General features: G+C 38.1%; 1 protein-coding gene across 2 annotated transcripts in view; it reads left to right on the top strand.

Moving 5' to 3' along the window:
• LOC122672921 (polygalacturonase-1 non-catalytic subunit beta-like) overlaps positions 1-11,166 on the top strand; it is a 30,575-nt gene extending 19,409 nt beyond the window's left edge. The window contains exons 1-2 of one of the 2 annotated variants that reach the window (XM_043870437.1): positions 9,933-9,981; positions 10,089-11,166. In XM_043870437.1, coding sequence (XP_043726372.1) covers positions 9,961-9,981; positions 10,089-11,060 — 993 coding nt within the window. In that variant the 5' untranslated portion in view covers positions 9,933-9,960 and the 3' untranslated portion in view covers positions 11,061-11,166. Of the gene's footprint in view, positions 1-9,932; positions 9,982-10,088 lie in introns of those variants that run through there. The other variant, XM_043870428.1, reaches the window with a different exon arrangement.
• The last annotated feature ends 1,625 nt before the right edge of the window (positions 11,167-12,791 follow it).

The following is a 12,791-nucleotide window of genomic DNA, read 5'->3' as shown; positions in this document are numbered from 1 at the left end:
TTCCTAAGGATACGGACTTCCCTAATTCTTAGGAAGTCAGGAGTTATGAGAGGCAAAGTCATAGAGAAAGCCCATTTCCTTCGTAACATAGAAAAGGTCCCTCCTTCCCATGTTGACCTACGCTACCTGCACAAGCCATGGACGTTGCAGAAGTGCACGAAGAAGTTAAACATTCGCCCTACAGAAACACGAAATAATTTGAAGGTTCTTCATGAAGGTGCACTTCTCTCTCTCTCTCTCTCTCTCTCTCTCTCTCTCTCTCTCTCTCTCTCTCTTTCTCAGAGCCCATGTGGGACTCCTATTTTCCTTTTGTTCTGTTAAGCATGATTGAGCTAGGTTTTGTAACATTGACTAAGCTTAGGTGTAATGAGTAAGACAAGGTTTGTGCTCGTTAATGAAACATGTCAATTGGTTGACGAAATGAAAGAAACGTTATAGGAATCAAAGTGAAATCCTGTATCATGGATCAGTGGTACGTACTACGAATACAATTCCCAACTGTTTATTATTCATTCTTGAAATGTACTTTAGGTAGATTTTGCACTCTCAGGCAGGCGATAAAAACAATTATTTTTATTATCCAATTGAGAATACAAAATTGATGTAGAATACATATCAAATGCAGCCGTAGGCTACTAGGCTCTTGTTGTTTCAACATTAATTATTTTCTAGAAAACTACTATCATTCATTCTTTTGGGGAAATTTTCACGTAGCTCCCCTGAGTTCATGTAATTACAAAAATACCTTTCAGTTTTGGAAAATTATGCATGCCCCTTGAGGTTCTTAAAAGTTAATACATAATTAACAACTTACAAAACAAGGGACCCAGATGGTTTATTGCATTCTTGATCACATTCTGCAACTCCACCTTGTCGGAATCTATGCTCAGAACGATGTTCTTGCGGCACATGAAAATTGAATTGGGGTGCCTTGTTCTTGAATCCTGCCATTCGAAGTCCATCTCCAACTATGTACCAGTACAACCCTGTTTTCTTAAAACCCAGAAATTAAATTAAGCATTGGATGAACACAAAACGAAAAGAAGAAAGGATTGTGGAATTAAACTGAAAGTGGTTCATAATCTTACCGGCGTAAGTGGTGACAACAAGCTCGTATTCTTGGCCAAGCTTGACGTCAACGAGATCCACCAACTCCTTCTGCTCCTTGTCGTTGAGGGATGTGGGTAGGGAGATGGAATTGGGGACCCCATTGTTCTTGTGGACAGGGAGAAACTTGACGTAGGCCATGGTGGGGAGCTCTAAGAGTGTATGAGACTTCGCTGAGTTTCCTTGTAGATAACGAAGCGATATATTCTCTGTAGACTGTACCTCCAGGACTATTGGTTCTCCCTGAAAAAAAAACAAAGAAAAGAAATTCAAGATCTTTTAGTTCCAAAATCGCCATGAAAGCATGAAGCGATGAAGGAAGACAGCAAAAATATGAGTTCACAGAGAGGGAGAGAAAAGAGTGACAGGAAAGCGAGAATTAATTGATGGGAGAGGACTGGAGGAGAATGGGGAGTGTGGGGGAGATTAAATACCTATGTCGGTGCTCTTTCGGTACTGGCGAAGTCTCTCTCTGTGTAGGTATCTCGGCTTCCATGGTGTTCTTAGAAAATTCGGGAAGATGAGTTGCAGGGTTTTTTTTTCCTGTTAGGGTATTTTTGTCAGTTTATCCCTTGTTTGTAACGTTGTGAGTCCTACACTAACGGAATGGGTGCATGTGTTAACTTTTAAGAACCTCAGGGGACACAAAATTTTCCAAAACTGAGGGGTATTTTTGTAATTACATGATAACTCAACGGAGGTTACCTCGTGAAAATTTCCTTTTTTTGGGTAGAAAAATATTTTATTCATAGTCAACATGTAAAACTTATGGAAAGAGAAGAACACATCTCCAAAATCCATGGAATGGAATTGAACCAAACCGTTTCAACATAAATTATTTTTAGAAAACTATTATCATTCATAAATTATATTTATAATTTGGAAAGTAATTTTCTGTCTGGGATTATGGCCTATGCCAGTACACCCATGTGTTTATCTCTCTCCTCCTCAAAATAAGGGGGTAGAGCTATCTTTTCAAATGCCAGACTCATGAGAGTGCCGGTATGGGTCACACTACGAAATTTCTCCCTTATAATTTTCTATCAATTGTCAAATAGATGCAATATTTTGCCTTTAACTTTCACCTTTTCTCATTTCCTGAACTTATGATCGAGATTTACAGGTTTTGTTATGTGCCACTACTAGTAGTGGTTCACGCCATGATGGCTTTCTCATCTCAGATGATAAAAACAACTATTTTTATTATTTGAATACCACTATTTTTTAAGGAAGCAACATTGATGCTGAACTTTAAAATGAAAGTAGTTTCGATCATTCTATTTATGAAAAAGCAGAATAAGGCAAGATAAGATATCCGATCCAAGACCAACTCTTCTAATTACTAAAACAGCAAAAGTCATCCCGAGAGTGCAATTTTTTCTGGTGCTTTATTCCATGTTCCTCCTCATCTCTTGGTAAAACCCAGGACCACCGACACCAAGACGAAAATGCCAACCTTAGATAAATGTGAGTCACACAACCAATTAGTGTCTGCCCTCCCTATTTTATTCTGTTGGTTCCATATGATGTGTGAGTATGGGAAATGTGAGTGGCATCACTTACATATAATGTGAAATTAGCAAGTCCATATTCAAGAGAGAGAGAGAGAGAGCTATTTCCAAGTTAATTATGTTTCTTATGTTGTTTTCATGATTACATATTTAAATTGTCGTACATGAATTTGGTATTTCAGAAGTTCAGTTTTTATTTTTTATTTTATTTTTATTTTTTTAATATAAAAAAGGGAAAGTTTTATGTGAGAGGGTGGGAATTTCAAGGCATTAATTAATGGGTGGGGGTTTATGACTTTTCCAACTCTTTGTGAGAGGGGATACAACCGTGTATGAAAACTTTCCCCATATAAAAATCTATTGCAATGCATCACTTAGAAATCTTATGTTGAAGTTCTTTGGCATTTCCTTGCATCTTGTTCCAAACTTCCAATATGTTAATTCTAAACTATTTATTGGTTTATTTCATAACATAGTCTCTATTCTTGGTATTGATGTTCTTAATTGAACATGGACTAAATCGCATACCAATTTTCTTATTCTTTATATAATTTCAGCCAATTTTTTTTTCTGCCTATTTGTTAACAGGTTCAACTACAACTAAGAGCGGTATTCAAGAACACATAAGATGGAAATTGTTGGTATTTATATGCTAGAGTTTCCATATCATTTGAGCCTGCATCAATTCGAAATGTGGTAAAATTGATAGGATTTGTAAAAAACCTATCTAAACTAAACCACCAACTTACAAAAAGGAGGAAAGAAAAATTTGCAATCATGGATGCTTTTGAAGGATCAAAGAATGATATGAATATCTGGATATTATTTTCGCGGTTTTCTACAACCACTTTCCTACATGGGTTTTCTACTTCTTCACACCTAATCTTATTATTAATTCTACCCATTTTTTGGGCTTACAAGAGAGACACAATTTCTACCCTTGAGAATTCAAAACCAATGTTGAAGAATACATACTTTTTATACTATTGGTTGGCCTTTTTATCTTGCATGGGTTTGTCTTTCTGTAATCTTCTCCTATGTGTGTTAAACTACCTCTCTGGGTTTAGACATGGTTGGTCTAATCTAAAGGTTGTTTCCCAACTGGATTTTTCCTTCAGAGCACTCACTTGGTTTGTGATCTCTGCTTACTTGCATATCCAATTTTCTCATTCAAGTGAGCGCAAGTTCCCCATTTTACTAAAGATTTGGTGGGCCTTCTACTTCCTAATGTCTAGTTCTTATCTTGTTATACATCTTGGTTTGTATTGGAAATATGTTCACCTACCAATCTTTCTATGGGTCTCCGATGCTATCTCCATTATTGTTGGTTTGCCTATTTTTTATGTTGAGATGTTTGGCAAGAGGCAAGAAGATGAAGATTTTTATCTTTTGGAATCCCTTTTGAAAACTAGTTCCAATCGAAACAATGGTGACGACAAACAAGAATCAAGTATCAGTGGAGATAGTGTAACTCCTTATGCAAATGCCAATCTTCTTAGTATTTTTACTTTCTCTTGGATGGGTCCTTTGGTTGCACTCGGATATAAAAAAACATTGGACCTTGAAGATGTCCCTCAGCTTGCTAGTTGTGATAGTGCAGATGTGGTCTTTGCTAGTTTTATAAATAAACTTGGTAATAGCAATAGTGATGGTGGTCAGGTAAGCACACTCAAGTTGGTGAAGGCATTGATTCTCCTAACGTGGAAAGGAATTATATGGGGTTTTGTTTTTTTTTTTTTTTGGTTTTTTTTTTAGAGGTAAATATAAAAAGATATGGGGGTGGGGGTGGGAGAGAAAGAGAATGGGGTTTTAATTATATAAAAAATATTTGGGTTTATTGGGGGGGAGGGAGGTTTTTTGGTTTTTTTTGTAAAAGGAAATTAAGATTAAAGAAAAAAAAAAAAGTTATTGGGGGGGGGGGGGGGGGGGGGTTTTTATTTGGGGGAAATGTGGGTAGGGGTTTATTAATTTTTTTGGGGGGGATAATTTTTTTTGATATTTTATAAAAATATAGTACAAGTAACAACAAGGGGGGGGGGGAGATGGGGGGGGGGGGGAGGAAAAATTTTATCTCCTTCCATAATTTAAAATGGGGGAGGAAACCCCCTTTTTTTTTTTCGCCCCACACTCTGGTGGGTATGTAAATAAAATTTTTTCTGGGGAAGATAATTTTTTTTCTTTTTTTTTATTAATATTAAAAAAAAAATAAAACACACCAAAAATAAAAGACAAAACTAAAAATTTTGAGATAGTCAACGGAAATTTCTCTTGGGACCTCCTTTCTCCAAATCTCACATTAAAAGATATTAATTTCCAAGTTTCCTGGTATGAAAGTGGTTGTTTGTGTTCCATCTTGGCATGATCTTTTGAACCATGGATTTTCAACAATGAACTCATCTATTTAAGGTAATTGTATATTACAGCTGGTTCCAAAATTTTCTTAATAAAATTGGAAAAAAAAAAAATAAATTATTTAATTATTTATTTTTTTTATTTATTAATTGATTTTAATTTAAATATTTGTTTTGGTAGTTGGGGGGGGGGGGGGATGTGTGTTTATTGTTTGTTTTTTTTTTGTTTTTGGGGGTGTGGGGGGGGGGGGGGGCTCATTTTTTTTTTTTTTTTTGAGGAAAAAATATTAATTTATAAAAAAAATTTTTTCCATTTTATATTTATAAAAAATAATAAAATTATTATTATCTAAAAAAACTAAACATACAAACACATGATAGGGGGTTGAGCAATGCATGTTCTTGCTTAAAGCCTATGGTTTGATGTTACCTATCATCATGAAAATCAATTTGAAAATTAATATTTAGCATTAATATGTTAAGAACTTTTGAGTGTCTAATTGGAACATCCAACTTTGCAAGAGTGCTTTTGGAGGGGGGGGGGGGGGCCAGGGGGGGGGGGGGGGGGGGGGGGGGGGGGGGGGGGGGGGGGGGGGGGGGACCCAAAACTACGAAACAAAAAATGGTTGGCTCAAAAGAGCAAATTTGGGAATGGGGGTGGGGGTTGTTTTTTTTTTTTTTTTTCTCGGGGGTTTTTTTTTTGTTTTCTTTTTGGGATTTTTTTATAGAAGAAAAGAGTGAGAAAAGTTGGAGTCAGGAACCTTTGCAAGTATATTTTGGCTACATATAAAGGGTCTATTGTACCATTGATATTGCGGCACCAATTTTTTGAGCTTCTCCTAATAGTCGCCGTCGGCGGGTCCTTTCATTTGAGCTTTAGTTGTGGTTTATGTTTGTGTGTAGGGGAGGGGTAGTTTGTGGATATTTATTTAAGGGGGTTTGTTTGGTTTTTTATTTTCTAATGGGGTTTAAGAGGGATAGTTTTTTAGGGGTAGATTTGGGGGATATTGTTGGGGTGGAGGGAGGGGGGGGGGCTTGGGGGGGGGTTGGGGGGGGGGGGGTTGAGGGGTTATGGGGGCTTGAGGGAGGATTGGGGGGGAGGAGGGGTGAGTGGGGGGGGTGTTGGGTGTTGGGTTGTGGGTTTGGTGGTGTGGGGAGAGGTATGTTTAGATTAGGTTTTTTTGTTGGGGGTAGTGTTATTGGGGAATGGGGGGGGGGGGGGGGGGGGGGGGGAGAGTGATGGAGGGTAAGGTTGGGGGGGGGGGGGGGGATTGGGGAAAGATTTTAATTAAGGGGGGGGGTTTGGTGTGGGTGTTGTGTTTTGGTTGGGGGATGGGGGGGGTTGGGGGGGGGGGGGTTTGGGGGGGGGAGGGGTTGGTTTGGGGGGTTTTTTTGTTATTTTGGGGGTATGGTTTGTTGGGTTGTTGTGGTTGTGGTTGTGTTTTGGTTTTGGTTTGTTTTTTGGTTTTTTTTGTGTTGGGTTTTTTTATTTTTTTTTTGTTTTTTTTTTTTTTTTTTTGTGTTTTGGTTTTTTTTAAGGGGGGGGGGGGGGGTTTTTTTATGAGGAGGGGGTGAGTTGGTGGTGTTTGGGGGGGGGGGGTTTGAGAGGGGTGGATTTTTTTTGGTTTTTATGAAGTAGTGGGGGAGTTTGGGGGGGGAGTTGTTTTTTTTTTTTTTGGGATGGAGGGGGTAGAGGGGGGGGGTGTGGAGTGAAGGGAGGGTGAGGGGGAGGTAGAGGGTTAAGATTAAAAGGTAGGGGGGGTATTGGGGGAAGTGTGGGTGGTGTTGTGGGGAGGGGGGAGGGGGAGGGGGGGATGGGGGGGGGGAGGGGGATGGGTGGAGGAGGAGTGGGAGGTGGTGAGAGTGTTTTGGAGTTATAGTGTTTTTTTAGGGGGTTAATTATGGGGGGGGAGGTAGAGGGAGAAATTTGTTTATTGGATTTAGTTTTTTTTTGGGGGAATTGGAGGGGAGGTTGATGGAGAAAATATTTTTAATTATTGTATTTGGGGGGAGGGGAGAGGGAGGGGGATAGGGAAGGGATAAGGGGAGAGAGGAGGGGGGGGGGAGGGGGGGGGGCGGGGGGGAGGAGAGGGGGGGGGAAGGGAGGGGGGGGGGGGGGGGGGGTATTATATTAATTTTTTTGTTTTTGATTTTTTATTTTTATTTTTTAATTAAATAAAAAATAATAATTTATAAAATAATATAAAATTTTTTATTATTTTATTTTAATTTCTTGGGATTTACTTTTACTTGTAAATTATACTTAACCTTCTTATTTTTTTTTTTGCTTTTTTGTTAAAACTTTTTTAATTTTTTAAATATATTTTTTTTTTTTTTTTTCTTTTAATTTGGGGTTTTTTAGATTTTTATTTTTTTAGTTTGTGTGTTGTGGGGGGTTGATGAGGGTGATTTTTTTGTGTTTGTTTTTGTTGGGGTTGTTTTTTGTTTTTTTAGGGTTTTTTTTTTTTTTTTTATTGGTGGATTTTTGTTTAGTTGGGGTTTTTTTTTTTTTTGATTGGGGGGGGGGGGGGGGTTTATATTTTTTTTTTAGATGAGAAAAGTTTTTTTTTTTTTTTTTTATTATTTTTTTTTTTATTATATTTCAATTTTTAGAAGATTAGGCAACTGCAAATACAAGTGAATATGGAAGGGTATATGCTTAGACCTAGGTCTAAAATTTTAGATTGACCAACCATAGACCATTTTCTAAATATTCATATGATCCAAATTACCACATCACCCTTCCATGTGGAAAAACTTTGTGCCGATTTAGAGATACCCTCTAAAACCTGTCAGTAAAAAAAACTTTTGCCATAGAGCTTGCAAAGAGAAAATTTGCCTATTGAATATATTAGACATCTTAATTAATATACTGCCAAACTTCCATTGAATAACAATTGTGTTATCTTTTCTATGCCTAAATTTTTCTTACCAATTCTTGCTATAAGATTTATCCTCTTAAAAATTTCCTTCCATGGTGATGCATTTTGACCAGAATGTCTCAAAATTGGGTGGCGATTTGAATTGTTCCTATAGCCAATCATATGGGAGGTTTTCTGACCTAAAAAACGTATGGCGGAAGTTCTTCACACAAAAAATAAAGCTTCTAACTTAAATTACACTTCAGGACATCAACTTTTTGATTGATAGCTATTGTTTCAGAAAATTTCTAAAAACCCAAATTTTGGTAAGTTAGGCCTTTCAAAGAAATTAAGTGATCTATAACCTTAAAAAAGGGAAATGTTCGAGTCCCTTTTATTGAACACACTTTTCTTATGTTTTCATTTTCAATTACCTTTTTAAGTGGGAGAAATTGGTTGAGTTCATAACATTTTGGATTGTATATGTTAAACATTATTGTTTTAGTGGGTTTTATTGTAAAAGTGAATTTTGGTTGTTATCTATACCTTCATATCAACTTTTTTGAATTTTGTTATAGATAGAATTGGGGGAAGTGTTCAAATGTGGCTTTGGAAAGGGCACAATCAGTACCCGACCTTACCCAATTGTATAGTGAAGACTACATGAATTTTTATCCTCTCAAGTGCGGTACACTGTCCAGATTACAACAAAAATATTTATTGAAAAGTTCATACATAACAACTTCAAGTTTAATGAGTTTACACCCAATTTTCCTATACGAAAAGAAATTTATTATGGTTTACTTAGTCAAGTCCTCCAAATATCAACCAGGGTTCCTCTATTGAAATTATTGTTTGGAAGGGAAGCCCCCACTTCAGATTCGTTACATGTAAAAATCCAAATTTCACTCTCCATTTCTATTGTATGGCCCACCATGATAGGGTTTGTACCCTTTCATTTTCAATGGTTGCCCCAAGTCTATCAAAATTTAGTTGTCAACCAATTTATGTGACATATCTCCACATGGAAAAGCAGACTGGGCGAGAACCTTTTGAGTTTTTTATGATAAAAAGAAGACTGGGCGAGAACCTTGCAATCGATGGATGATGATATAAACGTCAAGTCCACAAATTTAAGATCTAATAAGATGCCTTGTCAGAGCAATAGTTTCTTCCATATCTGCCATGTGGCAAGTGGGCCAAAATTTTTTGACAGGTATTTGACCAATTGCAAGGCTTTAAATGTCTATTAGAAAGTAAAACTTTTGTGGAAATAATGAAAACAAATGAATATCAAAAAATGTAAGGGAAAATGATAATACAATGGGGTGTATGGCCTGGATCTTTATTCCTCCAGTTTTCTGTTCGGCCCAGTTCTCCAGTTCCTCTAAAAGAGGGAGGGGGCTGGAATGACCACCCTATCCCTACCCAAGTGGGGTCCACCATCCTCCAATTAAAGGAACTAGGGAAGTAGGCTGGGTAGGGAACTGGAGGAGATAATTTTTTATATGGCCTAGAGCTGCAATAGGGTCGGGTTGGGCTGGGTCTTATAAAATCCCAGCCCAACCTTGAGTCCCCTTAGTTGGGCCCAGGCCCTGACTCAAGGCCAAAAAAATCCAACTCTGATCCACCCTCAGATCAGACCAGACTGACCCTGATTGGCGCTGACCATGGGGGAGGGAAGGGAGAAGCATGGGCTGGCCAGGATGGGAAGAAGAAGAAGAAGAAGAAGAAGAAGAAAGAAGAGGAAGAGGAAGAGGAAGAAGAAGGAAGGAAGAAAGGAGAAAGAAGGGGACAAAGAAGTAGAAGGAGAGAATAAGAAAGAAAAAAACACAAAAAAGAAGACAAGGTCAGGTTGGGCTGGGCCGGGCTCAGCTCGAGTCCTCAACTCTGGCCCGGTCTGGCCCTGACTCAGGGCCAGAAATTCCTAACCCTGACCCGTCCTCAGGGCCAAGATATCTTAACCCAAGCCCTACTCGGGCTCAGGACGGACTCAGGGCGGGTTCTGTATGATAAAAAAAATTCCCTTCTATATAAATTCAATCACCCCCTCTCCATGCAACAGGCCCAACTCATTCAATTTTCTGTTTCAGTTTCACCATGAAGCATTCGATTCTGTTCCTTGGACTTATGACGGTAGCATACTTTAGTGTAAGAAAATGATACCTTTCCATTATCCATTCATTTCAACTTGGTTTTTGGTTGTTCTTGTTTTATTTATCTTATTTACTTCTTGTTTATTTCTCATAAATTTGTAGGGTTCTCAAGCTGAAATTGCATTCTTACAATACTGGGAAGAACATATTGGTCTTCCACACCCTCCACACTGGTTAGTCGCAAAGGCTTCTTCACTAAGCCCCCATCAGGTGGCAGTGTATATGAAACTTGTAGAGAAAAATGAGTTGGCTTCTCACCTGCATTCATTTTGTACACAAGCTAATGTTGCTTGTTCAACAAATGCATTGGTGAATAAGACATTGGACAATCCATCCCTGCCACCAATAGCCCCATGGAATGAAGCCAAAGTGAAATATGATTTTCCAAATGAAACACCACTGTCGGTTGCCAGGCAAGGGGGATTGCCATATTTCCGGAAGTCAATGGTGAAAGAGGGAAGTATCATGTCCATCCCTGATCTAAGGGATCCAATGTCATATAAATCATTCTTGCCGCGATCTCTGGCATCAAAAATCCCATTTTCCTTTGCCCGAATTGCGGAATTAAAGAAGCTTTTTGGTGTGGTAGATGAATCAATCATGGATGAATATATTCAAGTCACTCTCAAGATATGTGAGAAGAGCCCCATTCAAGGTGAGAAAATCACTTGTGCGACTTCTGCAGAGGATCTTATCGATTTCATCGTCGAGGAATTAGGGCACTATGTACGCGTATGGAGTACCGAAAGCATCGAAGGATCTTATGAGAATGTCACAATTGGAGCTGTAAAACTCATATATGGAAATCTTTCTGAATCACCAGCCTTATGTCATAGCCAGCCATTCCCATTTCAAGTCTATTATTGCCATGTTTTACAGAAAGTAAAAGTATATGCAGTTGATATATATGCTCAGAAGAAAGTGAATCATGTGATCATGGCATGCCACTATGACACATCAACTTGGAATCCAAATCATCTTGCTTTTAAGTTGCTAGGTTTTGGTCCAGGCCAAATTGAAGTCTGTCATTGGATAAATGAGAATGGAGTTGTCTGGACAAAGACTTTTGGTTGAGAAGCAATTCAAGATTTGAATATCTTCCAGTTCTCTTATTTGTATTACATATTGCTGCTTAGTTTATATGAAGAATAAATAATAACCTGTTTTGGCTTGCTTATTATGTCTTTCAAGTTTCAATATAATTTTGTTGGGAAAAAGATTTCTATTTGGTGGTGTTTCCTACGCCCTTTCACAGGGCACCGTGAGGTGACGCCTCTGTCCCCCTGGGTAGATACCCAAGCATGCTCACCCATTGGCCTAGATGCTTGTGTAGAAACCATGCGACCAAATAGAGATCTCTTGCCCAATTTTGTTATAGGGATTCATATTAGGCTATAATGGTAGTAGAGTGATGGGCAATATGGTAATTTTAAAAAGGGTACTCTAAGATTAGGCAAATGGTGGCTTGTTTGTTGCATGTCATACATATAGTTAGTAAGTTGATGAAAAGCAAAAGTTAGGTACAAGAAATGTTTGGGGTATTTGAAGCCATCTTCATTATGGGCCAACAAGATTGAGTCCATAGCATGTTATAAGATAATGGTGTGGGGAAATGGCAATTCCTATGGTTGAATTGGATATCTAAAGAATGGTCTAGGTTTCCACTTGTAAAAATTTTTACTCAAATTCAATTACATACAGGACTACCCTCGCATTGTAAACTTGTAATTTATAGCCATTTGTGTATTGGCATGTGTCCTCTTGGTGCTCTAGGATTTTTGGAGTTTTATTTTACCATTTCTTCCACTCGACAATGGTTGAAAATTATTAAGCATGGAAGAAACCTTGGGGTCTACTTATCTACAAAATTTCAACTCCTTCTATCCTTTCATGTGAAAAAATTAAGTGACTCTTGAGATTCCTCTGTTGAGGGTCTACTTGTCCACAAGATTTCTGCTCCATCCATCTTTTCATATGACAAAATTAAGTGGCACTTGAGATTCCTTTGTTGAAACCATCCACAAAAACCACATCTTTTTATGTATATTTTATTATTTTACTTGTGAATAGTACAAATAATCAAAAAAAAAAAAAAAAAGACTTAAGGTAAACCATCGCATCGGCAAAGGTTGGAATTGAACCTATGATAGTTTTTTTACCAAAAAAATAAACCTATGATAGTTTTGGCGATCAAAATTTTATTATACATGAGACTTAAACGATTCAATCGCTCTTCATATAACATTCTGGGCCATGCTACTCTGATAAGGGGCTCAAGAGGCTTTTCAATACATAAGGCAAGGTCAAAGTCCATGGTATGCCAGGGGTGACCAAAAGTTATTTGTGCCAATCAGAGAAATTTGAACTCTTCAAGATTGGCACATTATTGGGAATCGTAGCAAGTGGAGGTCCTATTGAAAACACAAAAACACATAACTAACATGCTTACAAATCATTCATGCAATTCAATAATTCTAGATTAATCAGTGTATCTGTGTAGTCACTGAATTTCATCACCTTGGGGGACCTTTGAGATGATGATAAATTGAGATCCAACACTACTCTCAAAGATTGCACGACGGAAAAGATTCCATGTGCAGGACCTTACGGATCACCATTGGCAACTTGCCAATTAAATATTTGGGCGTACCTCTGTCGTCTAAAACGCTGCATTCACATGACTTTGCGGAGCTTATTGCAAAATTGGAGCGGCGGCTGTCTGCTTGGAAGGCAAGGACGTTATCCTATGCAGGGAGACTTACTCTCATCCAGTCGGTGCTAATGGCTTGTGTGGCCTATTGGATA

Source organism: Telopea speciosissima, chromosome 1 (genome assembly GCF_018873765.1).
Source record: "Telopea speciosissima isolate NSW1024214 ecotype Mountain lineage chromosome 1, Tspe_v1, whole genome shotgun sequence".
Lineage (NCBI taxonomy): Eukaryota > Viridiplantae > Streptophyta > Magnoliopsida > Proteales > Proteaceae > Telopea > Telopea speciosissima.
Note: the sequence above shows the minus strand (reverse complement) of the source record. Positions and strands in the feature narration are given on the sequence as shown.